The sequence below is a fragment of the Thamnophis sirtalis genome, unplaced genomic scaffold (genome assembly GCF_051295495.1).
Source record: "Thamnophis sirtalis isolate CommonGarterSnake01/CBP01778 unplaced genomic scaffold, rThaSir2_p1.2 scaffold_11, whole genome shotgun sequence".
Taxonomy (NCBI): domain Eukaryota; kingdom Metazoa; phylum Chordata; class Lepidosauria; order Squamata; family Natricidae; genus Thamnophis; species Thamnophis sirtalis.
The window spans coordinates 22,491,685-22,519,535 of NW_028261391.1; the positions used below are offsets into that span (position 1 = coordinate 22,491,685).

A 27,851-nucleotide genomic window follows, 5' to 3' on the forward strand; every position below is an offset into this window, starting at 1 on the left:
TGGCATCCTATCAGTTCCACGCTGGAATTCACTGAGCTCCTGAGAGCGACCCATTCTTTCACAAATGTTTATAAAAACAGTCTGCATGCCTAGGTACTTGATTTTATACACCTGTGGCCATGGAAGTGATTGGAACACCTGATTCTGATTATTTGGATGGGTGAGCGAATACTTTTGGCAATATAGTGTTGCCACTTTCATCCTTGATGTTATCTCTTAGATTGTTCATACAGGCGCAAACAGCTGTCTCCGAGATCCCTGCCACTTCTGATTTGCACCAGCATGAAGGTGAACTACTTAGCATTTTGGATGGATCTTCAGTCTGAATGTAGGCTGCTGGGAGGACAACCTCCTTCCTGTTCCGACCTAGGCTTCCCCAAAAAGCATGAAAGATTCCTGGTCCCAACAAAACCCCTTTTATTAAATGAATGTGAATTCCTCCCGTTCACATTTAGCAAAGGCCTGGTAACACTCTTTCAAAGGAATATTTATAACTACAGACCTTATCTAACTTGGAAAGCTGCCTTGTAAATATTTTCCAAACTCAGTGCTGTGCAAGACTTGGCACAGAATCTGAGATTCACACAGATCTTCACACTCTTGAAATGAACAAATTGTTTCCTGAAAAAGCCGACTCCCCTTTTGCTCTTTTATTTCCTATGGGAGGGGCCATTCACCATCCACCTGTGGCTTTACTCCCAAGTCGACCCTGATTTCTGAGCTGTTCTTTTCTTCTGGCAGCTCTGCCAGCATGCACACTGGGAACAGGCTCCAGCTGTTCCTCTGCCTCACTGCTGTCTAGCTCTGAAGGCAGCCGAAAGCTGCCAGATGGCCTTGGTCCAACGCAGAGGCCTCTCCCGAGCTTTCCCCAGCCTCCAGGACTGGCCCATGTTCCTCCCCAACCTCCTCACTGTCCGGTTCTTCTGCTGGCAGGCCACAACACTTCTAAGCTTTTTTGCCCTGAATCAAAAGTAGCATTACACCACCACTTCTCCAGCAATGTAATTCATTCCATTGCATATGTCTTCCAATCCAATTGGCTATTGTGTACTCTGGCAGGCAGTCTACAATCTCTGCTCTCTGCCTTGGAGGGTCAATTGTACTGGGCTACTGGTTTTTAAAATTTATTTAGCTACTCAGCAGAGTGAAATGAATTGGAAAGAGCCCACTGCTTTTGTAAAACTCTGTAAGAATGGCATTAGCAATTTCTGGTTTCTATTCAACTCTTTTTCTTTAAAACGATTCATCTTATTTTTAGGATAGGAGCCAGTAAAAGTGACACAGATACTATTTAATATAGTTTAATAAAATAGGATTCAGATTGATGAAATGTTATTTTAAGACCAAAATGCATTTTATGTATCCTGGAACATTTCTTAATGGCATAGAGGGACAAAAAAAGAGATTATGTAAGCAAAAGTCAGAATTACACCGTATTTTAGCAGACAAAAATCAACATTAGCTTTTATTTACATCATGAATAGTCATATTTAATTGCAGTTTATTAAGGACCACATTGCATTACATTTTAATTAAATAATTGCTTTGTTTCAGAAATGCCAGAGATTTGACTTTAGTGTTTCCCTATCTAAAACTGCCCTTAGGATTATGAGTCAAGCCTCAGTTATAGCAGTTTTCCCAAACTGAGTATCTTCCAGAAATGTTGAGCTTCCACTTCATATATTGCCCAGCCTACTATAGGAAGAAGTCTGGCAGAGAGACCTCAAGATGTTAAGCAATTTTGCCTCAATCTTGAAGAAGCTCCCATCAAAACTATTCTTAAGACATTGATTTTTACCTATATACTTCATGGCTCTGGCTGCAGCACCAGCCAATGAAATGACCAAAATATAACAAAAGTATTGAAGCTGACAAACTATTGATAACAAAGGTACCGTATTTTTCAGAATATAAGATGCACCAATATTTTGAAGAGGCAAATTTTTAAAAAAAAAATTTTGCACTCTGCAGACCTCCCCAAAATGGCTTGTTTTTTTGTCAAAAAAAGGCATGCATAGCCTTTAGGAAGCTTATAGAGTGCTCTTGGGGCTGAGGGGGCAAAAACGAGCAAAAAACAGCCAGTTTCTCACTCATTTTTGCCCTCCCCAGCCCCCAGTAGCACTCTGGAAGTCTCCTAAAGGCTATGCATTTTTGCAAAGGGAGCAGTGTTTCAGGGGGCCAAAAATGCTGTATTAAGTGTACAAGACGCACCCAGATTTTCACCCTTTTTTTTTGAGGGAAAAAATACATCTTATAAACAGGAATTTTTACTTCCAGCCGTAAAGTCAAAGAAAAATAATAAGCATTAATTCATGAGCTCACTGAAAGCAAAAGACCATTACTTTAAGACACCGAACAGCACCTCCTTCTTTCTTCAAACCATAATTATAGCTTGTGAACAAGAAACATCACTAGTGTTTTAATTATTAAATTCATGTTATAATACTAAGGATTTTTTTAAAAGGAAACATCAATTTTCTATGCATTATTCCGATATGCTATGTAATTTTCTAAATTACCAATAACAATATTGGTAATAATAAAATAACAATAAAATAAGGGATATTGGCTTGATACTGGACTTAATTTAGTATCTATTCATAATTTATTCATAATTAATAATTACATTATTAATTTAATAATACATAATAATAAATGATTGCACAAAAAGAGAATAAAAAATAAAATTTGGTATCTTTTTTCCATAACATTTTGTATTGTGTGTGAAGTGCTCCTAGCATCAGGTTTACTGTATAGTTTTTACAAACTAAAAAACGTAAAATGGATCTTATACTAATCTGCTTCATAATACAGTAAATCTGTTGTGTATGGAAAATAAATGAGCTAACTATGTGATAGCAGACATAAATAAAGAAGGTGATGTAACACCAATTGGATAATGAACTTAATAATAATCGGAAACATTGTGTAGCCTAAGACATTCTGGACCTCAACAAGGACAGTACAAAATTAAAATTGATAAGGAAACCAAAATTATCACTTCGAATATTGTTTTTTTTCCATTCATGTCAGTGTTCAAAGATACTTGCTCACTGAGCAGTAATGGAACAATGAATCTTTGATTTGTATCATGAAGAACGTTTTCCAATTTGCTTCTGGCAGTGCACAATAGCCCAGACTTAGTAATTAGCTCTTAATTAATGCAGTTCCTAAACAGGATGAGCTATAGGTATTAGAGATGAGCAGGGGTCACAGTTGTTGCAAGTCAAACAGCCCATTAAGCCGAAGTATGAAAACATCACTTTTGTTACTGTAATATATCTAGCTTAATGAAAATTATTCAGCCCTCACAAAGGATTAACTAAAGTTTTTTTGAAATTCAAGATGAGGTTGTACATGCCAGAGGAAAATCTGGTCCTTGAATGCATACAAGATTATATTTACCAGGAAAAAATATTTTTAGTGTCGAAATAATCATCTTCATACAAAAAATAGAGACAATGTTCTAATATCTATATCACGGATAGGTTATTGTCCGTGATTACTGGAGAGTATGTCTTTTAGAACAGGGATACCAAGGGAGTCAAAAAAGTCAAGATGGTGGATGACATTTTCATGCTCTGCTTCTTTTATACTGCAATGCACCTAAGAAAGGGATATGGTAAGTTCTTTTGTGAAACTTTTGTTTGATGGGCAGAATCTGAATAGGGAGTAAGTGAAATTTTACCTTGGTGGTTATGTTCATTTCATGTCTCACCACAACGGGAAAAATTACATTATTTTTTTAAAGGGCCAGCAAGGTTACATTCAGTCATGACTACTTTTCTGACTTCCCCAGCAAATGCCCGTGTTTTAGAACATTTGCTGGGGAAGTCAGAATTTTAGAATTTTAGAATTTTATAAAAACAAAATAGAGTCTATCAGCAAAACTTGCAGCGTCTTTTACAGATACATACATACAGAAGAGTAAAAAGTATCTGTAATGATAAAAGCTGCATTTGAGCCATTTGAAGAAATTTTAAATGCAGTGGAGACAAATTCCTTGCGTGTATAATCACTCTTGGCCAAATAAAGTACCAATTCAAATGCAGTTTCCTAAATTCAAGCATAATTATCGGCAATGCAAGCAACTATTTGCACTGCCGAAGGCTTTTAGATAAAGGAAATCTATTTAGGGCAAGACGTGAATAATAGATGCAACTATTATTGGCATTTTTCCCTATCTACCAAAAGTAGCACAGGTATTTGATACGGCCAAAATAAATTCTTGACATTTGTCATAATACGCATATGGAAACACTTGCTGTGTTATCCAATTGGATTACAAAATTCTTTTTTCTGTCAAACACAACGTATTTTCTTAAAATCAATGGCAACCACGATGAGGGCGTATGAGAAGAATCAGAAAACTGATATTCCAGTTCTAGTCCTACGTAACCAAGACAAATTTCATACTAAAGGAGCTGCTATTGTAGCAGTCTAAAACTCCAAGATTGATTTCCAAGTGAGCTATAACCAGTGATATCTGCTAGGGATAGGGGTAAAAAAAATTAAAAAGGCAGTCCGACAGTGGAACAACCCAATCCCACTGGGTATGCAACATCCAACAGGGTGACAGCTTCAGTCTTGACTATCATCTTTTATTTCCCTGAGAATGTGCTGATTGGTAACCCTTACAGCTACAAAAACATGTCAATTTTATTATTGCAGAGAACTGTTAATTTTAATTATGCAACTCTCTTCTACGTATTCTCCACAATTTGCTAAGAAAATATACTGACAAATAATTAGCTATTTCCACAGGAAATTTTCTGTAATGCATCTACGTGCAAAAAACCAAAAATACCTAACCTTAATGCTCTTTTAATTAATTTGTATTTTTATAAGAGCTTTTAAGGGTAGTTCCATCACCTGAAATATTTACGCAGTACCAGCTTGATGTTTATGTTTAAACATGCTAATGGTAGTGAAAAAAATTGTGGTAAGTTTACTAAAAAGCTATGCATTTCATAGAAATAGTCTATTTCATTAATATCTATTATTTCTCTTTCTTAGAGTGAAAGAAATGTAGAACACAAATAAAGTGTAGTTATTCTGAGACATAGACAATCAGTGTACATCTGATATGCAGTTATAGTGCATAATTGTACACCAAATGGGAACTGTCCTTTAAGCTTAATGTTACAAACAGATGTGGATTCTAAGCCAAGCAACAATCAGATGAAAATCCACGAACACCATTTTAAAAAATCCCTACTCATCCACTATAGCAGAGTTCAATGTAGGCTCTTTAAAGTCTTCCAAGACATCAGCTATTATTAATGTTTGCAGAAAACTACTAAATAGTGTTCTGTAGTTACTCTATATGTTGATCTCTGTTACAGAAGAGTGAGGTCTTGTGTTGATACAATTTCTTATTTTGTTTGTCCATGTCATGACACAATTCTGCTACTTCAACACACTTCTGTGTGCCAGTGCAGATAAGTGGCATACACAGTTGGCTGGCAGCTGAAAAAAGTAAGAAAGAGCAAGATATCTCATCAGCAATTGTTTTCAAATTAAGCAGCAGTGGTAAGGTTAAGACATGCATAATTTCAGCAAGAAGCTGACTTTGCTTGTGCAAACAGGCCCATAAGTACTTTAGCATCATTTTCCCTCCTTGAAATTTGATGTTCTAATTATCTGCTTATATATCAGATGTTTCTGAAAAGGCTCCTGGGCACCATAGCTCAACAAATCTGAAGGCACGTCTTGCCTACTACAGTATTCTACAGTATACATAAATAATAAAATGCCTTTTTTCTGTTTGGTTTTGTCTTAACATTATTCTTATATTTCGTAGGAGATAAAAGTAGCATATCCTTCTGCAGATGTCATATTACCAATATAATAGACTACTATTTAAATTTAAAAATATATAATTTTGCATGCCTATTTTTGGGTGGATAGTCAAATTTTCACTATGATTACGAGTGCAGACCAAGTTCAAAAATATATTTGAATAAAATAGTAACAAAATATTACAGTATATTGTACATACAGTACATGTTGCTAAGAAAACAACTTAAGATGGGCCAAAGTTAGTCACTAGGATAATGTTAATTCCAGGTATGAGAGCAGGGTATTTATATGGAGCCCCTGTCTAGTCTTTCATATTGAGGAGTGTTTTAGTTCAGACAGTCATCTGATTCTTAATTATGGTTTTTCTCATGTTTGGCCATCGAGTCTTCATGGAGTTGAGTGTACTTAACAAAACTCATAGGTAGGTAGACAGGCAAATAGATTAGGTAAGACAAATAGATTAGGCAAGATAGATAAAATGGAGAGACAGACAGGTAAGAATCTCTCTCTACTCAATCCTGATTTTCAAAATACAGTTGAAGTAGCTCTTGCTGTGGACCACCATCGGCCAGCAGAGCTGGTAGCAGACTCAGAAAGTGAGGAGGTTGAGGAGGCACATGGGCCAGTCCTGGAGTCTGGGGAAGGCTCTGATGAGTTGTCTGCGTTGGAGGCAGAGATGGGACTAGGGCCGTCCAACAGTTATCAGCTGCCTTTGGAGTCGGATATCAGTGGGGCAGAACAGCTGGAGCCTGTTCCTGATGTGCGCATGTGCAGAGCTGCCAGGAAAAGGGATCAGTTAAGGAACAAGGGCCGTAAAGGCACGGGTGGACAGTGAATAGCCTCTCCCAGAGAGAATAAAGAGGAGTGAAAGTGGAGGAGAGTTTGCAAGAAACAATTAGTTCAATTCATTAGAGTGAAGATCTGTTCCTGACTTCTTGCCAAGTATTGCTGCTACAACGTGATGTTTGAAAGATATCAGCCTGGCAACTCTCCAATAAAGGTCTGTAATTGAAAGACTATTTGCCGGAACTTTGCTGGAGAGGAATTCCCTTTAACCTAAATAAAAGAGGTTTTATCGGGACAAGGAGTCTGCGTCATGCTCTTGGGAAGCCTAGGTCAGAACAGCTCTATCGTTTTGGCCAACTGGATTATTTTCCCCAAGATACTTCATGGAAGTTGGAAGTTCTTTACGATGGGGTGACATATTGACTAGTTTGCATGCAAGTTATAAACAATAAAAACCAGTCTTCAGATGAGCTTGGTATTATTAAGTCTAGTGCTAATTTGACAAGAAAAGTCCTTTCTGGTGCAGCACTTATTGCAACATTTTTAAAATAAAATTTTTGGTTATCAGTACCTGAGCACCTAATCTGCAGAGATACCTATTCCTCAAACTAAAGTCACTCTTTGGTTGTAATTTGGCTAAATCATCTTCATTCTGACGTCTGATTTTTTCCCGTCTTTTTGCTCTGCAAAAACAAAGGGAATGTTATTAATAGACACATAGAAAGATGAATGTGTTAGATCTTCAGTGAACGTTATTCTTACATCAAGGCATGGATGTACTGTTAGCTAAAGGAAGGGGAGAACAAGTCAAACATATTAACAGACAGTAAAGTCAAATACTCTCTCGTCCAATATTTATTATTAAAGGTCAAAATGTAAGTGCAAAGTGCAAGTTTCAACAGTCAACCAACATTTAATCTCTGCCTGTAACCAAAAAAAAAAAAAAATTACCAGGAAACAATTGTAATACAAAATAAAAACAGCAACTTTTAGAGAAATAGTAGCTGCCCTTATTTAAAACAAACACGGCTTTTGATCAGTAGGATGATGTTGTTCAATGATATTTTTTAAAAAAATCATAACATTAGGATTTTATTTACATTCTTTTGATCCTGTAAGACACATAATATTACAAAGTCACGATTTGCAAGGAGAATCATCACATTTTGTAACAAATAATCCCTTCAAAAAACAAGCTGCTGAGTACCAAGACATCATTAGCTTGCAGACAAAACCACCCTTACGCAAAACAGAAGGGTAGATATCACTGTTCACATGCCAATTAAATTCAGTGAGCTGAAGGAGCCGACTTCACTTCAAATGGGAGTCTCTTCAACGAGGTGGAGTATAGACATATAGAAAAATTTTGCTCTGCTTGCAGTCCGGGTGCCTTGATAAAGAGAGATGTTTGACACGCTGTATGTTCAGCATATGTAACTGTGTTTTCCTGAGTGAACTACTTTGAAGTGTAACTTGAGGTCTATCACCTGAATATGTACATGTACTAGAATACTCTTCAACGGGATTGTTGTTGATCAAGTGCTGCCCCGTTCTGGAAGGAATTTCCTATTCAGATTTCTTTTCTGCAAAACATATTGTAGCAAACATGTTATTGTAACTATGGGCTTGTAAGTCCCTCAAAAATGCCATGGTGCAGGACTGAATATTTACCGTATTTTCGGACTATAAGACGCACAGGAGTGTAAGATGCACCATGATTTTGAAGATATATTTTTTTAAAAAAGTTTTTGTACTCTGTATGCCTCCAAAACCCTCTGCACGCCTCGTTTTTTGAACAAAAAAGGGGGGGCATGCAGAGCTTTGGTAGGCTTGTAGACTGCTCCTTGGGCTTGGGGGAGCAAAAAATGAGCAGAAAACAGCCCATTTTTTGCAAAAACTGGCAATTTTTTGCAAAAAAAAAAAAGGCACGCAGAGCTTTGGGAGGCTTGTGCTACTGAGAGCTGGGGGGGGCAAAAAAAGGAGCAAAAAACAGGCCATTTTTGGGGGGGGAAAGGGTATGCAGAGCTTTGGGAGGCTTGTAGAGTGCTCTTGAGGGCTGGGAGGGCAAAAACGAGCAAAAACAGCCCTTGTTTTGCTCATTTTTACCCTCCCCAGCCCCCAGGAGCCCTTTGCAAGCTTCCCAAAGCCTCTATATGTCCCTTTTTGCAAAGGAGATGGGGTTTCGGTAGGGCAAAAATGCACTATTCAGTGTATAAGAGGCACCCAGATTTTCACCCTCTTTTTTTGGGGGGGGGAGGTGCGCCTTATACTCCAAAAAATACAGAATGTATTAAGAAAAGGGTTGCTCTGAAGTGAAGGTTCAGTTCTCAAATTTCTCCAGTCGCAACTGCTGGAAATCAGTAACATATGCCTGCTACATTAAAATGGAACCACCCAAAATTATTGTACACATCTCCAAAATAAGCCTAACAACTTAACAACAAAATAAAAACAACTTCCCAAGTCATGTATGTGATACAGTTTTGCCCATTTTCCATCAGTTATTCATTAGCTCTTATCCTTCCCCTTCCCAAAAAAGAAAGAAAAAGATGTTAAACATTTCTCACCCTTGCTTTAATTATAGAAAAGAGGACACTTCTGATGTAAATCCTAGTAACAATGTCCTTTGGGTGATGGGTGAGTTTTACTTAAAACTTCCAGAACAGCACAGTACCTTCTGTTGTCTGCATCACATACGCTAGACTTATTTGGATTTTACTATTATTATTTTTAAGACTGAGGTTGCCATTGGTGACTGAAGAGTTGTCCAATGGATGCTCTTTAAGTTTCATATTCCATCTGACTACTCATACTACTATGGTAACCTTTTAGTAAATGGGCAAATCTTCACAACTGAAGAACTCAATTTTTAAGATGCTAAAAAGAAAATGGGAAATTTGTCTTGGCTTGATCTGACATTAAGTGCTTCTAGAGGTTTTCAAATGCAATTCCCACCTTCTTTGAAGATCAGCTATACTGGAAGAATAAGATAGGGAGTTTTAATTTGAAACATCTGGAGAACATCAAGTTAGGGAACCGGTTATAAAACTGTACATAAATTTAAAAAAACCTTCTAGCTGTGTATTGTAATTAGGAGTCAGGTGGTATAAGCAAACAAACAATAAATAAATTTTGGGCAGCAAAGCAAGCAAATCCAATGCTCTCAATTCAGCACAAATTCTCATGCATTCAGATGAAAGATTAAAATGCAAGGATACAAAACTGCAGTTCTATACGTATATGTAGCAGGCCAGTACTTAAGTTAACCACTGAAGAAATGACTTTGAACAAGACTAAATTTCATTGTAACTCTGAATTTTTGCTGTTTCCAAAGTTTAATATATAAAAAATGGTCTGAATTCCAGCATTTGAGCTAGATTATATTTATAATCCTTTTTTTTCTCTTTTTCAGATCTTTAAACTGACTCCAGCAAAAGGACAACTATGTTTATTTTATATATATATATATATATATATATATATATATATATATATATATATATATATATATATATATATATATATATATATATATAATATATATATATATATATATATATATATATATATTTATCAGCACAAATATAACATACACACACACACACACACACACACACACACACACACACACATATATGTATGTATGTATGTATGTATGTATGTATGTATGTATGTATGTATTTGTGCTGATAAATAAATAAAGGGAGACTAGTATAGATCTATTTCAAGCTATTTAGCTCTCATCAGCTAGCCATACCCTTACTGGGATTCGAACCTGTGCTGTCTCTTGTGACGAGCCGATTGACAGATGATGGAAGCAGTTAGCTTCCTCCCATAATTGGGGCTTACCAGGGGTTGTGACTCTCTCTATATATATGTGTGTGTGTGTGTGTGTGTATACATACACACATACACACACATACACACACACACACACCAGAACACGCTTCTACTATTTATTTTAAAAAAAGCTGTTTCATGTTGAAATACATTTCAACTATATAGCTACTATATGGTTACATGGTACATAGAACCAGGACTATGATTATACCAAGTCAGAAAATATATGAAGTCTCTTTATAGATTTATTCTATAAAACTATTCTCTAGAATTATAGAGAATAGTTTTAATCCTATTTGAACGTATTTTCATTGATTATGATGCAGCTTATATTATCCACTATTTTCTTCTCAAGGTATGTCCAATGTACTTCAGGTTACATCTGCATAATCTAGGAAAATGTTTTGACTTTAGAAGAAGGCACATTTGGAATGAACTTTTTATAGTGCTTAAGGCACTTGATCTTTCATACTGCTCTGAAAAAAAAGCCCAATGTTCAACTAATTAAGGAAGACTTAAAGACCATTTAAAGAAGGAAAGACCCACAATTTCCTCTAAAAAGATAACAACAGACCAGTGCAATGTACTTTGCACAAGGTTGCTTCCCTCAAGTATTAAATGAAAGTTGAAATTTGTACAAAACATAGCTGCTTTCCTTCTGGGAAGCAAGAGCTACCTGTATGGATTGCCAATAGACTTCCAAGCACAATTCAAAGTGCTGTCCTTATAAAGCCCTTCCTAGAATCACTGAAATGCCCTCAGGCCACCTGCTATAAATACAAATAACTATACAGCTTAATGTCTATGGAGATTCTCAGTCAAAGGTCATGGTTATCCCAAAGGTGCTTTTTCAAGGGGCAACAGGAATTTTGTTTTCCCTTGAAGAACTTCCTTCTGTGAAGTTCTAAAGAAGTTTCTTAGATGAGAAGTAAAACATCTTCAAGGAAAAAAGAAAGTAAGTCCAGTAGCCTCTTGAAAAAGCAGCTTTGGGACAGTTATACAACTTATTTGTATGTAACAATCGGGGAAAGATCTAGATTAGTATTTTTTGTGTAAGTTCCATCCCTGTGAAACAGTGCCTCCTCCTGAGATCTAGCTGGTGTCCTCCTTAATCACCTTCTCGAAAATAGTTCAAGCTGTTCCAAAGAGTATTCAATCTACAAGGTTGCAGAGAGGATCATCAAGTTTTTTAATTATATTTTTATGGATATAGTAAGACTACCAGGAATCTTTGTTGAGATAATTTAGTGCGATTCCAAAGTCAAGAGTCTTCTAACTTCCACATACTCATATAGCTAAGGATAAGCTTTTTTCACCTTGTAAAAAATGCAAATAAATACATTTTAAAATGTGTTTGAATATTAGTAACTTGGGTTGGTAGTTAGGCTGTTGGTTTGAACTCTTAGCTTGGCAATTTGGTTGCAAACGATGGATTACAATTTTGTTATATAATTTTGTTTTGTTCTATGAAAGAACTCTATCAACCATAATCCCAAAGGTAGCATTTAAAATGAACAAATAGGCACCTCTCCCCGCAGCAACAAAATTATAACCCATCAGATCACTTCTCAGTAACAAAAGGCAGCCACTCAAACTATCAAACAAGCCAAAACCAGACCATGACTCAAGCACCCAGATAAACAACTCTAATCCTAATCTGCATCACACAGACAATACTTAACTATATAGCCCAGCAACAACAGCCAGCCAATCAAACAGTCCGAAAGCAGACCATGACTCAGAAATATGGGAACAAACAACATTCAGACCAATTTGCATCTCATAAGAAGGTATTTAAAGCTCTGTGTTCTGACAGAGGAGCACAACTCAAAATGCACTGACAATATCTCCTTGAATAGTGACAAAACATTTGCAACCAAATTGCCAAGCTCCAACATTTGCAACCAAAAATTAAAATACCTTTTCTCAGGTGTACAAATTAATCTAACAAGAAAATGAATGTTTTCTTCAGATCTTTTGCATACCAATTTGCAATCCAAGCATTTTTCTAATATCACCTGTATTGTAGGACCACTGCTACATACTTACTCAGCCATGGCTAGCTTCTGCACTTTTTCTCTCTTCTTTGCAGACCAGTTAAGGTCTCCTCCTATGAGAGAAAGGATATACATATAATTTAGTAAGACACTGTTTTTACAAATCTTAACCATCTTTAATTCTCAAGAAACAGGTATTATAATACAAGTTTGTGTTGGCCAGCTTTAGCGGCATAAAAATTTAGTAAATGTTTTTTACAAAACAAACAACTCCAACCTAAGGAAGGTGAAGCTCATAGAATAAAAGTTGGTTAAATGTGCAGGATTTGAGAAATTATGTTTGGACTCCAAAAGAAGATACCACCAAATTTATGGCATTACAGTGCATTCCACAAAGGACTACCTTTCAAAACCACCAGGAACAGCAACTGGTTCAAAATATTATGGCTTCCTTGCTATAATGAACATATGCATTGTTCGTTTTATTGCATACCAGCCATTGCTGCAAATAAATTTTGGGATGCAATTCAAAGTGCTGGTTTTAACATATCAAGGCCCTTATGGCTTGGCTCCCATGCAGGATTGAATTCTCTGCTACAGTCAAACCCTCTCCCCTATGAATATATTATATTTACCAAAAGAGGTCAAAACTCATAGAAATCGTACTTCCTTCACTTTATCAAAAGATGATCAAACAGAAATATATTTGTCTATTTCCACTGCAACCTAAGATAGTTCTACTTTGAAGTTTATTAATTGGGCTCAACTGTAGTCTTTCTTTCAAGAAAAGTTGTATAAACAACTTTTGAAGTGAAATTTATACTTTTAGTAAAATTAAAAGAATTGCAATTTTAATATGTTAAAGAAAAACCTCTGTACATTTCGTATAATTTAAAAGAAAGTACAGAACAATCAAGACTCAGAATCATTACATTTTTACATTTAAACCATCAGCAAAGAATAGCTGGTGTATTTTATTCTAAAATAATGTGTTATTATTTCAAGGTAGAGTTACCATTTTTGCACATTGCTGATTCAAAGATACAAGTGTCAAGACAAGATAACAAAATGTTTACCTCTGAACAAATTCACGAAGTATAACGCTACTACAGCAATAAGAGCCACTGCAAGGCAAAAATGAGAAGTTACATAAATGAAAATAACATATCATGAAAATTAGCCTTAATATGCAAAGCAAAAATAGCATGTGTATAATTTTCACATAAAGAGTACCAAAGCGTAAATATTTGATGCCACAGCTGGCTTCTACAAGGGAAGGGTTTTCCCCCCCAGATGTGAGACTGAGGGCAATGTAATACCCTGAAGATGTACTCAAAATTTCAATGATGACTGACACAGACTGGGAGTACAAATCAAATATATTTGAAAAAGAAAAACAGTGGCCCCAAACAAGCAAAGTTCACTGCCTAATATCCCACATGAACTACCATATTTTTTCGTGTATAAGACACTTTTTATTTAGAATATGTACTTGAAAATGGAGAGGGATCTTATACACAGGAGGCCGAGAGGAGAAGGTATGGCCCATCCCTGTCCTCCAGTTCTGCCAGAAGAATCTCTACCTTATATACAGGTCTATCATTCCTCTCTATTGTATTTGTTTCTTGAATCACATTACCATCTTTATTGTTCCTGTGATGCATTTCCTGTTCTTGTTTTACTCACTCTCTAATAAGATGGCTTCTGCACACTGATGGCTTGCAGTGAGCTTACTTACTCTACATGAAACATGGGGGTGTCTTATAGACATAAAAATATGGTAAATCACATGAAAACTACATCTTTGTCAAAACAAAGGACAGAGTTTTGTAATAACAGAGTTATCTCAGAATATTTTATTCCAATTTGTAAAATGCAATAAAGTTATTTTAAAGAAAAGAGGGAACCTCCTTTTTATTTTTAAAAATGAGAATGAGAAAAACATGCATTAAATCAGAATTTGTCTTGCAAGCAATTTCTAAAACTATTTCACAAACTACCCATGTTGTATAATTCCTTTATATACAACATCCTTTCATAGGGTTTTATACTTACAGCACAGACAAGAACTGAAGAAAATTTCTAGGAAGAAATATCCTCGGGAATCCAGTATCATCCCAGCAGCAATGGCAATGATCGCAAGACCCAAATTCTGGATTGACTGCATGCTGGAAAACAGAAATGACATTCCATAATCCCCACTTAGTTTTCAACCAGCACAAAGAAGCAAATTTAGAAAGCTGTCTCTTTTTTTCTGTAAAATATAAACATCTTATTGGCCAACAAAAATTGTACTTGTGTATTAAAATCCAAAATATACAATCACCACTTAAAGGAAGACTGAAGTAGAAAGAAACCACATCTTTATGGAAAAGACAGCCTCACCTGCTGTTATGAGAAGAATAATAACTTTGTAGAACAGAGAGAAAAGCTGCAACCAAGATAATGGTCAGATAAAAGAAATCTAAGCTTGAGGAAGAAAATATATTAAGGAGGACCCTCCCTAGTTCTCACAAAGATAAAGGTGGGGGCATACAGAAACTTGCAAGATTGATGTTGGCCCTTCTATAAAGGTGACTAGTGAACCAAAATTATGAATTCTATTTTTACTATAAGGTTATAGTAATAAATCTTACAAATCTGCCTGTGCTTCCTCTTCACTCCCTTTATTTTCATGAAAACTAGGGAGGGTCCTGTCTGACACACCTTTTTTCAGTTTTCTTCCAGATCCTGGAAGAAAGGCTTCAAACTCACACATTAGTCAATTTCCTAAAACAGCAAGCCCATTTTTCAGATTCACAAGAATGTCAACAAAAATAGGCTGTTTAATCGAGTGGTAGAGGGGAAGGGGAAGTAGGGTAGAGGGGAATGATGGAGGGAAGATAGAAAGTTGGAGAGGGGCGGAAGAAAGAGGTGTATGGAGAGTGGAAGAGGTATATTGGGTTTCTATTTTGGGGGGTATTGTTGACAAGAGGAATTGCTATGATTATTGTTTAATGTTGTATGGCCCCGGCTATGCACAGTATATATGTGACTGTATGAAAATGAAAAATGGAAAATAAAAACATTTTAATATTAAAAATAGGCTGTTTAATCAAAGAAAGAGAAATGCTGTGTTCTTATGAGACCTAGATCTCTTATGAGATCTTCTTCTGAAGCATTTTTGAAACTTGTATGAACAAAACTTTTACAATCCCAGGCAACAATGTATTGATAGCTGTGCAAGGTCAATGCAACCCACAAGTGGAGATAAGTAGTACATAAAAGATTCAGATATCTGTCCATGGCGGTAAACACTCATGTGTCTGTCAGGCATTTAATGTTGAAGAAATGAGCACCATTCTGAGAAGACACCTGGAGAGAAAGAGTGGATTTGGAGTAACATCTGACATGTATACACACTGGTCAGATGTGCCTGCGTGCAATCCATTTATTTTTTTAGCTTGTTATACTTCAATCTGGTCATGTTGAGAGCAACACACTTTCAATCAATTATGGAAGTCAGCAAAAAAAGCCTAAACACAGATTTTAAATCGGACCTAAAGGTAAAGGTTCCCTTTGCACAAATGTGCTAGTCGTTCCTGACTCTAGGGGGCAGTGCTCATCTCAGTTTCAAGCCGAAGAGCCAGCGCTGTCTGAAGACGTCTTCATGGTCATGTGGCCAGGATGATTAAATGCCGAAGGCGCATGGAACACTGTTACCTTCCCACCGAAGGTGGTTTCTATTTTACTATTTGCATTCTTTTGAACTACTAGGTTGGCAGAAACTGGGACAAAATATGGGAGCTTTCTGATTGACAAGCTCAGTGTCTTAGCCACTGAGCCACCGCGTCCCTAAATCAGACCTAGAATATCTTAATCAAAGAGAATTTCCAGCACTCAGAGCTGTATCCAAATACAGAAGCAACATTACTTTGGAACATTTGCATTATAAAAAAACCACCATAGGTTAATCAAATGGTAATCTACTAAACATGTAGAATAGTCAAATACTGAATTGGCAGGGGATTATAACAGTTATGATCAGAAGTTTAAAGATGACGTGCAAAAAGATCCCAAGATTTGTTACTTACAATCCATAAGCAGTTCCCAGCTGGTGTTCTGGTACAACAAAAGCAACCATAGGCCATAAGGCACAGGCAAGCAAAGAATAAGCAACTCCAAGCAAACACTGTAAGGGGAAAATAAAGCATTTATACTAGGCATTAAGAGTGAGCTAGCCAAAGTTCCTGAGGGTCAAAATTGTATGGGATTAATGTCATTCTTCTATTCTGTTCCCAGTTATAAAGTTGCTTCATTTGTTTACAGGTGAAACTCGAAAAATTAGAATATCGTGCAAAAGTTCATTTATTTCAGTAATGCAACTTAAAAGGTGAAACTAATATATGAGATAAGACTCATTACATGCAAAGCAAGATAGTTCCAGCCGTGATTTGTCATAATTGTGATGATTATGGCTTACAGCTCATGAAAACACCAAATCCACAATTTCAGAAAATTAGAATATTACATGCAATCAATAAAACAAGGATTGTACATAGAACAATATCGGACCTTTGAAAAATATAAGCATGCATATGTACTCAATATTTGGTTTGGGCCCCTTTTGCAGCAATTACTGCTTCAATGCGGCGTAGCATGAAAGCTATTAGCCTGTCGCACTGCTGAGGTGTTATGGAAGAACAGGATGCTTCAATAGCAGCCTTCAGCTCTTCTGCATTGTTCGGTCTCATACCTCTCATCTTTCTCTTGGCAGTGCCCAATAGATTCTCTGTGGGGTTCAGGTCAGGCGAGTTTGCTGGCCAATCAAGCACAGTAATCTTTTGGCAGTGTGGGCAGGTGCCAAGTCCTGCTGGAAAATGAAGTAAGCATCCCCACAAAGCTCATCTGCGGAAGGAAGCATGAAGTGCTCCAAAATCTCCTGGTAGACGGCTGCGTTGACCCTAGACTTAATGAAGCACAGTGGACCAATACCAGATGACATGGCTCCACAAATCAACACAGACTGTGGAAACTTCACACTGGACTTCAAGCATCTTGCAGTGTGTGCCTCTCCATTCTTCCTCCATACTCTGGGTCCTTGGTTTCCAAATGAGATGCAAAAGTTGCTCTCATCAGAAAAGAGGACTTTGGACCACTGAGCAATAGACCAGGTCTGTTTTTCTTTAGCCCAGGTAAGATGCTTCTGACATTGTTTGTTGTTCAGGAGTGGCTTGGCAAGAGGAATACGACATTTGAAGCCCATGTCCAGGATCCATCTGTGTATGGTGGCTCTTGATGCACTGACTCCAGCCTCAATCCACTCCTTGTGAAAGTCCCCAACATTTTTGAATGGCCTTCTCCTGACAATCCTCTCCAGACAAGTCATCCCTGCTGCTTGTGCACCTTTTTCTTTCACACTTTTCCCTGCCACATAACTTTTTATTAATGTGCTTTGATATAGCACTTTGGGAACATACAACTTCTTTTGCAATTACCTTTTGAGGCTTTCCCTCCTTATGGAGGGTGTCAATGATGGTTTTCTGCACAACTGTCAGGTCAGCAGTTTTTCCCATGATTGTGATTCCTACTGAACCAGACTGAGAGACCATTTAAAGGCCCAGGAACCCTTTGCAGGTGTTATAGCTTAATTAGCTGATTAGAGTGGGACACTTTGAGCCTAGAATATTGCACCTTTTCACCATATTCTAATTTTCTGAGATTGTGGATTTGGGGTTTTCATGAGTTGTAAGCCACAATCATCACAATCATAATCATAATCATTATGACAAATCACGGCTTAAACTATCTTGCTTTGCATATAATGAGTCTATCTCATATATTAGTTTCACCTTTAAGTTGTATTACTGAAATAAATGAACTTTTGCACGATATTCTAATTTTTTGAGTTTCACCTGTATTCTGCAGTTAAATAGAAACTATGTGCCGCTGGCAAACTGAATAATGCAACAGCCAAAAGTATCCAAAATCATTAGATACACCATTATCACTAAGAACAGTTATCTAGATTGGCAATATCACATGTATAGGGGAATTGAAACCTTCCAGATCTTATGGACTGGAACTCTCATTATCACACCCTGGTCGTGTTGTCTAGGTTTGACGGACAGTTCAGCAACATTTGGAAGACCATGTTTTGCTAATGCTATAGAAAGCTTAGCATCTGGATTGTAGATTTTGGAGGAAGGTGTCAGAATTTTTGAAGAGTTTTATTAACTGTGCTCCCACAAGTTTGCTGGAAGCCAACTCATCCAGATAGCATAGCCTTTTAGCACTTAGACTTATATACCACTTCATAATGCTTTACAGCCTCCCTAAGCAGTTTACAGAGTCAGCATATAGTCCCCAAAAATCTGGCTCCTCATTTTATCAACCTTGGGAGGTTGGAAGGCTGTGTCAACCTTGAGCAGGTCAGAATTGAACTCCTGGCAGTGGTCCTGCAATCCAGCATTCTAACCACTGCACAACCACGGTTCTTATGTTTGGAGATTATGGGAGTCCAAATGCATAGGGATCCATTTAAGGACAAAGTAATTTACATATTTTGGCTTTATTTCAGAAAAATAAAGCTGAATGAAATACCTACCATTGCTATCCAAGGATTCCAGAAAGTAAAGGCCAACATGATGTGAGAGGTCAAAGTTCCCACCACTGCACATATAACCCATGTGATGTTCCTTCCAACTTTATCTACTAGAAGTCCAAAGATAGGGGACATTGGGGCTGATATAACATACACAATGCTGAAATGGAAAACAGAAAAGTCAATGCAATGAGATCAATTTTCCCATTACACAATAATTCTTCCTTCCTTCACCATCCTTCTTCCCCCTTCCCCCCGCCCTTCCCAAGAAGCATTTGGACTATTCGTGACTTGATATATTGAGATATACAATGATTCCTATCAATAAATTCACAAAACTTTTTTTACGGCTAAAACTAACTTAGAGCCTTCCTGTCATGATCTTATTTCAAGGAAGATTTCAATTAAAGATTTTTTGGAAGCACGAGCTTGAAGTAGACTGCTCTCAGGAAAGTAATGGTTAATGCAACAACAAAACAACTTAAAATTAATAACACTGACCTGTTAATCGCACTTGCTGTTTGAGAAGTAAATTTGAATTTTTCAATGAAGAAAACTCTGTAAAACAACAATCAATGATACTTCTGTAGTTTCTGTATCATCTTAGGCTGTAAGTAAACTGCATTATCTAGCAACAGATTAACATTATTGTGGACTAGTGACAAATCATAAAAACATTCTTGACTTTAATAAATTATTCTGCATTGTATATAAGCATCCATCTTCTAGAAGGGAGCAATATGTGTAGCATGTATACGTGTTGAGTATTGAGTGGGAATTCAGGGAATCGTAGTCACTCTACTCTAGATAGAATGTATAAAAACAACTGTAAGCAATACTATTGGAAAAGCAGTCACATTACCGATAGTCCTTGTCTAGTGAGCACAATTGCACCTGGAAACTCAGTCATTAAGTGAAGCAGTTGCTAGGTGAAACCACAACTGTGCTTTTGATCTTAAAAAGGTGCTGGAATTTCAGATCTAATTATAAGTACCCTTTCTCTGGAAGATCATAACTTCAACCAGTCATAAAAAAGGACTATTTGAACTGCTATCCACATAGGTAAAGGCATCATCTCCTACCTCTCTACTATCATGAGGCCCATTTGTTACATTCAATGTAAAAAAGATAAAAAGCAAGCATATCTATATGGGATCATAATCTCCAGGAGTTTGACTTCAATTCCCATAATCCTCTACAAGCATAAGCAGCGCCATGATTTAGATTCAAAGTCAAAAGTATTTCCAAGTTTGTCTCTTACATTGTTTTTTTTTCTGTTCTGTTTAATAAAATGCAAACACATATTAAAAAGCAAAAACCGCATTTAAATACACACACATAGAGAAATATTTAAAAGTCTGATAGAAATATAATAAAATATAAGCCAAATAAATCTGATTTCTTGATAATCGTGCACTTACTTTCCAAGTCCAATGAAAGGGAAGACAGCCACATAATAACAAACACAGATTAAAAATATGAGCCATAACGATAATGAGAAGTCTTTCACATCAGTTATTTTTATCACTTCGCCTTGAGGGGAAAAAAAGAAATGCCACTGTTAGCTGTGCAATAAGACAATAAACTGTCTAATAAGAAATGACTCCAAATAAATTTTTTAACTCTCCACTTGTTTCAACTAACAGAACTGAGCTAGTCTGCACCATTAAGAATATGATACATCCTTGACATGTATGTAAAAACTCAAATTCAAAGAATTATGAGCACACTAGGTAATTATGATAGTTGCAGAATAAGAAAGATTCATGTACATATATTTCATTGGAGAAAATAGGTCAGAGATTCTTCATGTTATCAGCAGCAAGCTCCACAGCAAGGGAAGAATAATTGCTTACTGTATTTTGCGGAGTATAAGACGCACCAAGATTTTGAAGAGCCAAATTTTTTTAAAAAGTTTTTGAACTCTGCAGACCTCACAAAAACAGGCCTGTTTTTTGTCAAAAAAATGGCATGCATAGCCTTTAAAAGGCATATAGAGTGCTCCGGGAGGGAGGGGTAATGAGCAAAAAAGGCCTGTTTTTCGTGAAAATGGACCCTTTTTGTCAAAAAAAGGACATGTATAGCCTTTAATAGGCTTATAGAGTGCTGGAGTGGGGGGGGGGCAAAATGAGGAAAAAACAGTTTTGCTCATTTTTGTCCTCCCCAACTCCCAGGAGCAATCTGGAAACCTCCTAAAGGCTATGCACGACCATTTTTGCAAAGAGGGTGGGGTTTTGGGAGGCCAAAAATGCTGTATTCAGTGTATAAAACGCACCCAGATTTTCATCCTCTTTTTTGAGGGAAAAAGATCCGTCTTATACTCTGAAAAATACGGTAATTTCCCAACCAGAGAAAACTCTATTACTCAAACACTTTATGGTCAGGAAGACCAAAGTCAACCATTAGTTCAAAAACCTGGCTCTTATTCTCAGTTTACACATACTTAGAGGAGGGAGGGACACGAAGGAGACCAACATACCAGTTTTCCCTTGTTCTTTGCAAAGAATTTTCTCTGCTCTTTTGTCCAGGTAAGCAAGAATAAGAGCACAAACTAGGGAAAAGATACACGTGATACCACCTGCAATTAATAGAACAGAAAGCAAATTAAGATTTATGCCATCAATGAACATAAAATTGCTTTACAATTCTACACATTATAATATAAAGTGTATAAAATATATACACAGTATAAAGGAATGTGGGAAAGTATCTGCAGATGGCTTTATCAAACCAATTGCTAAAAACATTAGCATTATATAGCAAAGATATAATGCTAATGTTTTTAGCAATTGGTAACGATATTTCAAATAAGCCACTGAAAATAGAAAGCCAGGTATAAATTGCATGGCAGATAATTTTTCATGTCAGAAATCCCACTAAGTCTTAAGTGGCTTATTGGGGGCAACAGTACAAAGAACAATGGGGGAAAGGAATTGGGTTGAATCAGTATCAAATCAGAATGTGATTCCATTTAAATTAAATGTGCAAAGCATTCAATCTCCATTTTTAAAATAATGTTCTGCTTTTATCACATGAAGCATTACAATATAGTGGGGCAATATCTGGAGGGGATGTCACAGCTAGAATGAAGGTTTTTGAAGCCTTCATGCAACTGCTAAGGCTTCGAAGTAGAAATCCTTAAGTGATGAAAGGGGCATTCTGGGAGTTGAAGTCTATACATCTTTAAAACAGCCAAGGTTAAGAAACCAGTGCAATCTGCATAAAAGACAAACTTGATAAAACTGAAAATTGATAATTTAACAACACATTTTCAATTCCTGAAATTAAAAAAATCCATTATTTTTGTAAACGGTAAAAATATTTACTAACCTATCAAGAGTGCTATGCCCAGAGTTGTGTGGCCTGTAGAACCAAACACATCTTGAACTTTCCAGTACACCCATCCCATAATATTCATATTCACAGTGCTCCCCTTTGAAGAGATAATCATAATTAATTAAGCCACATTAATTTATTTTCCCTCATTGTGTCAAAAGACAGCAGGCCACAAGAATCTTCCTTAATAGCATTTAATTTAAATCTTCTATATTGATATCAGAAAAGAGTATCTTTTTTTCCTTCCGATCAACAGGAAATGTTCTATATTCTACATATTTCACTTGAAGCTCTACAAGGTACATATCTAATTAATGTCCTACACTTGTTCCAAGAACTTAAGGTTATATACATTTTTTTTCTTACAATAATGATGTGGAATAATTTGAGCTGAGAAAGTATGGCTGGTTCAAGATTATCAAAGCTGTGAACAGACTTGAACCTGGCATTCCATTATTAGTCCAATATTTTAATATCATTCTTCAGGGTTCCTATCTTTATTCATTCTTTTCTTATCTAAATTCCAAATGTAACTTAGTATAGTGTGCACTGTATACATTTTTAGGGAACCTTTGAAAAAAACACTTCTTAAAACTGACAGTCCTCAACAGGAACAGCTAAAATTGCACCCATTTAGAGATATCATTTTGATCAGATGTTCAGCAATAACATATATTCTACTAGGCCAGGTGTCATCACATGATGTATCGCAACTTTTTTCCCCTTCACTAAAGCAAGATTGGGCGTGGTCAGCACGTGACGCATCCGGGACACAGGCCACAAGTTTGACACTCCTGCTGTAGGTTATTAACAGACAACCTGCTCCCCCTCCCCAAGTAATTTGGATTATGTCATTCATAAACCTCAGTCAACATCAAGTTATTTAAGACAATCCGCTAGCAACTGGGATCCATTTAAATTCACCACTGTTTATGTTCTTCATAGGATTTGGAATTACTTTAAGTGCACACAATGATTGTGCACATGTACCTTTTTTATTATAACAAAGTCCTTGCAAAAATTAGGCTAACTTTTCAGTTACCATTTGATTTCTCCAAATGTCCACAAACTTTCCCTCCAAGTAAGGGGAAAGGGGAAAAGATGACCGTATTAAAGTCACATTTTACTGCTGTTCCTCAGCTTAACTGATTTATCAGGTTTGACTTTTTAGAAGTCTTAATGAAACAATATTCTTAACTAATCAAATGCCTTTTTAAAAATGCCTGAATCATTGATAGCTTCACCTCATGCACAGACATGGCAACATAGAATAGCCAATACATGTGTAGCAATTACTATATTAAATATATTATATTTTTAAAAACCTGGGTGCTTAGACTTACAATTCTAGCCATGCTGAGTTGCAGACCAAAAACAAGATTTAATTCTTTTCCTTTAAACCAACTCACAGCATAGGTATTCTGTGCCACTGCTAAGGACTCACCACCAATCCTAAATGAAAGACATTCATTAATATGCATATTTGAAGCCAAACACATGAAAAAATACACACCATACTATACCATTTACAAATTCATGCTGATTTTCCCCAAAAAACTTTAAAATAAAACTGAAATAATGTAATGCTTTCTGCAAACCTTGTCTGATTTTAAATACATGAGCCTTCACTGGATTCTCTATTGAAATACAGCAAATATTTAGACACAATATCCAAACTTACCCAAATACAAATCTGCCAAATTCCATCAGCCAAAATGCATTACATATTGCTCCCAGAGCAAAAATTACCTGTAAGAGGAAGATGCATCTCTTTTCAGTTAATTACAGAAATTATATCACAGGCATTTATTTTAACTCTGTATTTCAATAAACGAGATTAATAAGATTTCACAGCTTTGGAGAAATTATGAATTTATTTTTCTGCATAAAACTGCCATCTGTTTCACTTACTTGTCCCACACAGACGAAACAGCTGAATATTATTGTACCCCACCTGTAAAGGAGTTTGAATAATTTAAAGTCAGCATTGTAATTGGGAATTACCACCATACAAAATGATACTATTTACACAAATGAGGTAAAATTCTCCTTTAGACATGAATGAACTAGATTGAAGAACCTTTTCTATCTTCTGTTACCCAAAAGAGTACCATCAATAATCAAAAAAGTAGATAAAATATATATTCTACTTTTCTTCCATGCAGCCACTATGTCACATTGATTTCAGGAGGGAAATAATCCTCCCAGAAAGGAGAGCCATATGAAAATCCAATAGGGTTGACTTTTGGGGAGAAAACAAATGGGAAATTACAGAATTATTTAATTGCTTGGATCTCTCTTGGTTCAAATTGAGCACAATTGTAGGAGCTAACTGTAATAAGCAACACGGTAAGCTGTTTCTAGATATCCTCAAAGAAAAAAGTAAATTCATAATCCATAATATTCAAACAAGAAAACCAAGATCCTACTATTAAATATGAATGTATTTGTATATCATCATGTTACAATTCTGAGACTGCATGGCCAGCCAACTAATTTGGGGAAAGAAATAAAATAGAATGATAGTAAAAATCGACTTTCAAACAGTAAACATTTAGTTGTAAGTTCTTGCAAAATTATTAAGAAAAAGAGCTTGGACTTCCACGCAATCACAGAATTCAAAATATACAAAATGCATAAATTCAAGAACAGAATGTTTCAGAAGTGCCTGGAAGATTCAAATTCCCCTTTGGAGCAACCAGTTCTGAGCACAATTTCCAAATCTCTGGAAGTAACCATCCAAACCAGAAATGGGTTAAGAGCTTCTGGATATTGTGTTTTCAAGAAGGCAAGCCTCTTTCAGATTTTCCTAACATAACTCAATCCATTTACAGTTTGGATCATGTGTTTCAGAAAAGATCACCCGGACCCTGAAAAGATATGGCATGAGCTAGGGGGAAAAAGAAAGATCCAACATTTCTCAACTGTTTCCTTTCTAAAACCATGAGTTTTGCATTCTCTCTATTAATTAAAGGAATCTCATCTGTTTTTCAGGCTTCAGCCAGAAAAAAATATGTTCCAAAAGTGTCATATTAATTTTAATAAGTGGATACCTCATTGTCTATTAAGCATATTGAAAAGAAACATGAAGTACAGCTCATATTCATACAGCCATTTGAATAAAATAAAATAAAATGGATATCTTAAAGAAAAAATGATCATAATTACCTTATTCCAAATACTCTGTCTATCAAAAAGCCTCCAAAAAAACATAGAAACACATTAGGCCAGGAATACCAAGCATACAACGCCATGAATTCAGCTGTGTTTACTTTCATATTCTAAATGGAAGAGAACACAATCTTTAAGCACTGCTTTAATTTTAAAACTTTCTTACAGAATAATCCATCCAACGAAATATGGCATTGCAATATCAAGTCATTCGTCTAAAAATTGCTGTCTTGCTAACACTGGTATCAGAAATAAAACATGCAAATATTGTTTGCATAAATAAAAATCTAAAGCTTTAAAAAAACCTAGTAATCAGATAAAAACTAAGATGTTCTACATATGGATCTTTCAGGATCTGAAAGAAATGATTGTTCTATTCAATGTTCTTGTACAAAACAATCCATATTTTTTGAAACCTTGCACGCTTTGGATTTTGTATTTATCTCTCATTTTGCTTCAGAGGATAATGCATTTATCATTAAAATAACTACAATAAGCAACCTTGCAGCTGAGTTCTAATTTTCCCATTTCTTTTCTTCACATTAGAAAAGCTAGTGGTTATATGACAGATGGGGTATTCTTTCTCTTATACTTTTAAGATAAAAAAAAATGCCTGAATTGGGAGGGGGGTCCTCCTGGAGGGAAAAATAGGTATTCTTAAACCATTCTGATCACTGATAATTGATACTAAACTGCTTTAAGAGACAACCTCTAATCTACCTGTCATTTAGCACAATCAATATCCTGATTCTTCAGAAAAACAATTATATTTCATTATATTTTAACTAAATTTTCATTGTCTGATGCTCATTTGGAATAATTTCTGGTTGTTAGAACATTTAATGAAATTCCTTGCTATAATGGAAAAAAACAACACATCAAAGATTTAAGTAAAAAAAGTAGTGAAATTCAGCATATTTTGTTCTTCACTCACCCTTTGAACTTGAGTCTGCAGAGCTGCTGGGGTGTCATAGCAAAAATAGCTGCCTAGGGAAAAAACAGAGCAAACAACTTATTTGTTAAAAAAACCATTCTGAAAATGCTTGCGCAATAACCTATGCGGATAGTTTGGAATTCAATAAAAAATTCACTATGAAGAGGAGAAAAATTATTTATTTATTAAATGTATATTCGTATTTTATTATTTGTATGCCGCCCTTCTCCGGGAGGACTCAGGGCAGTGAACAATCCCTCCACCCTCTTCACTTTCCACTTTCCAGGGTGGAAAAAGGGAATCAAAGTTAAAGAAGACCTGGTTAATTTCCAAGTGGTACCAATACCTCCAATTAGAATTAGAATTCTTTATTGGGCAAGTATGATTGGACACACAGGAAATTTGTCTTTGATGCATATGCTCTCAGTGTACATAAAAAGACAAGATACATCCGTTAAGAATCATAAGGTACAACACTTAATGATAGTCATAGGGTACAAATAAGCAATGAGAAAAATATAAATCGTAAGGATACAAGCAACAAGTTACAGTCATGCAAACATAAGTGGGAGGAGATGGGTGATTGGTTATCCCAGGATGAGCAGCAAATAGCAACTTTCCAATCATGCCAATTGATAAAAAAAATAACCATGAATTCCCTCTTTTCCTAGCCAAAACTCATTGAAGCGATTGCTATCTATGACTAAAGTTTGCTTTCTGCCATTATTCTCCTTTCGCTTTCTGTTTTCATTGATCCGCTTCAGAAGGAAGGGAAAGCAAAGCAGGCAAAGCACAGCTCAAACTCGTTTGAGTCGCCCCATGTCTAGCGCTGCCTTGCAAGAATTTAGAAGGAAAAGGGGAGCGGCAAAATCGATACTGTCTAATGTCCATCCGTGACACACTTTCTTTACATCCCCACACAAGGACTACCCTTAAGGCGAAACTTTATTCCGCTCCCCGGGCACAGCCCCTATTCAACCAGGAAGATAGGGACCACTGACCGAAGCCCAGGAAGCACATGAGCGCCAGCACCAGCAGCCTGTGGGCCAGCCGCTGCGGGTCGCACAACGCCGACAAGGGTTTGCGCGCAGGGTCGCCATGGTCCTTGGGCAGCGAATCCTCATCCAGCAACGCCCGTTCCTCTTCCTCCAGCAACGCCATCTTGGACAACCTCCCGGTCGCCAGCCGCCGCCAGCAAAACAAGAAGGATCACGTGAGGCCCGTCACATGACGTCACCACGCCCGGCTGGTCACGTGCGTCTCAGCACGGTACGCAGAAAGGGAAGGTCCGGCGGTGGGAGTGGCTTAAAGTTTCAAGCGTTGTGGCCCGAGCCTATGATCGCAAAGGAGGTGCCCCATTTCTCGGCGATGAGGGACCTCCGCACTTGCCGCTTGTAAGACT

At 36.6% G+C, this 27,851-nt stretch overlaps 1 protein-coding gene across 5 annotated transcripts; it reads right to left on the reverse strand.

Annotated features, from left to right (window-relative positions):
* Positions 1 to 1,285: 1,285 nt before the first annotated feature.
* MFSD1 (major facilitator superfamily domain containing 1) lies at positions 1,286 to 27,649 on the reverse strand. 5 transcript variants are annotated; one of them, XM_087725316.1, is made up of 17 exons: positions 27,451 to 27,649; positions 26,450 to 26,502; positions 25,513 to 25,625; positions 24,256 to 24,298; positions 24,026 to 24,093; positions 23,688 to 23,796; positions 22,339 to 22,441; positions 21,488 to 21,586; positions 20,430 to 20,541; positions 19,510 to 19,566; positions 19,012 to 19,168; positions 16,499 to 16,596; positions 14,481 to 14,593; positions 13,502 to 13,549; positions 12,478 to 12,538; positions 7,160 to 7,271; positions 1,286 to 5,469 (listed from the first exon to the last, which is right to left on the reverse strand). In XM_087725316.1, the coding sequence occupies exons 1-17, from the start codon at positions 27,608 to 27,610 to the stop codon at positions 5,410 to 5,412; spliced, it is 1,566 nt and encodes a 521-aa protein (XP_087581442.1). In that variant the 5' UTR covers positions 27,611 to 27,649; the 3' UTR covers positions 1,286 to 5,409. The 5 variants fall into 5 exon arrangements, 4 of the variants coding, with proteins under 4 accessions (XP_087581442.1, XP_087581445.1, XP_087581443.1 ...); XR_015697996.1 differs by lacking the exon at positions 1,286 to 5,469 and adding an exon at positions 8,076 to 8,171 and having other exon boundaries at positions 7,213 to 7,271; positions 27,451 to 27,648; XM_087725319.1 differs by lacking the exon at positions 1,286 to 5,469 and having other exon boundaries at positions 12,447 to 12,538; positions 27,451 to 27,648.
* Between the last annotated feature and the right edge of the window lie 202 nt (positions 27,650 to 27,851).

Bases quoted from the DNA above. Each gene is read 5' to 3' on its own strand.
- MFSD1 (XM_087725316.1), bottom strand. From the start codon at position 27,610: ATGGCGTTGCTGGAGGAAGAGGAACGGGCGTTGCTGGATGAGGATTCG. The intron at 26,503-27,450 runs GTCAGTGGTCCC...TTTTTTCCCTAG, and splicing joins CATGTGCTTCCTGGGCTTCG to GCAGCTATTTTTGCTATGAC. The intron at 24,094-24,255 runs GTAAGTGAAACA...TTCCTCTTACAG, and splicing joins GTTTCGTCTGTGTGGGACAA to GTAATTTTTGCTCTGGGAGC.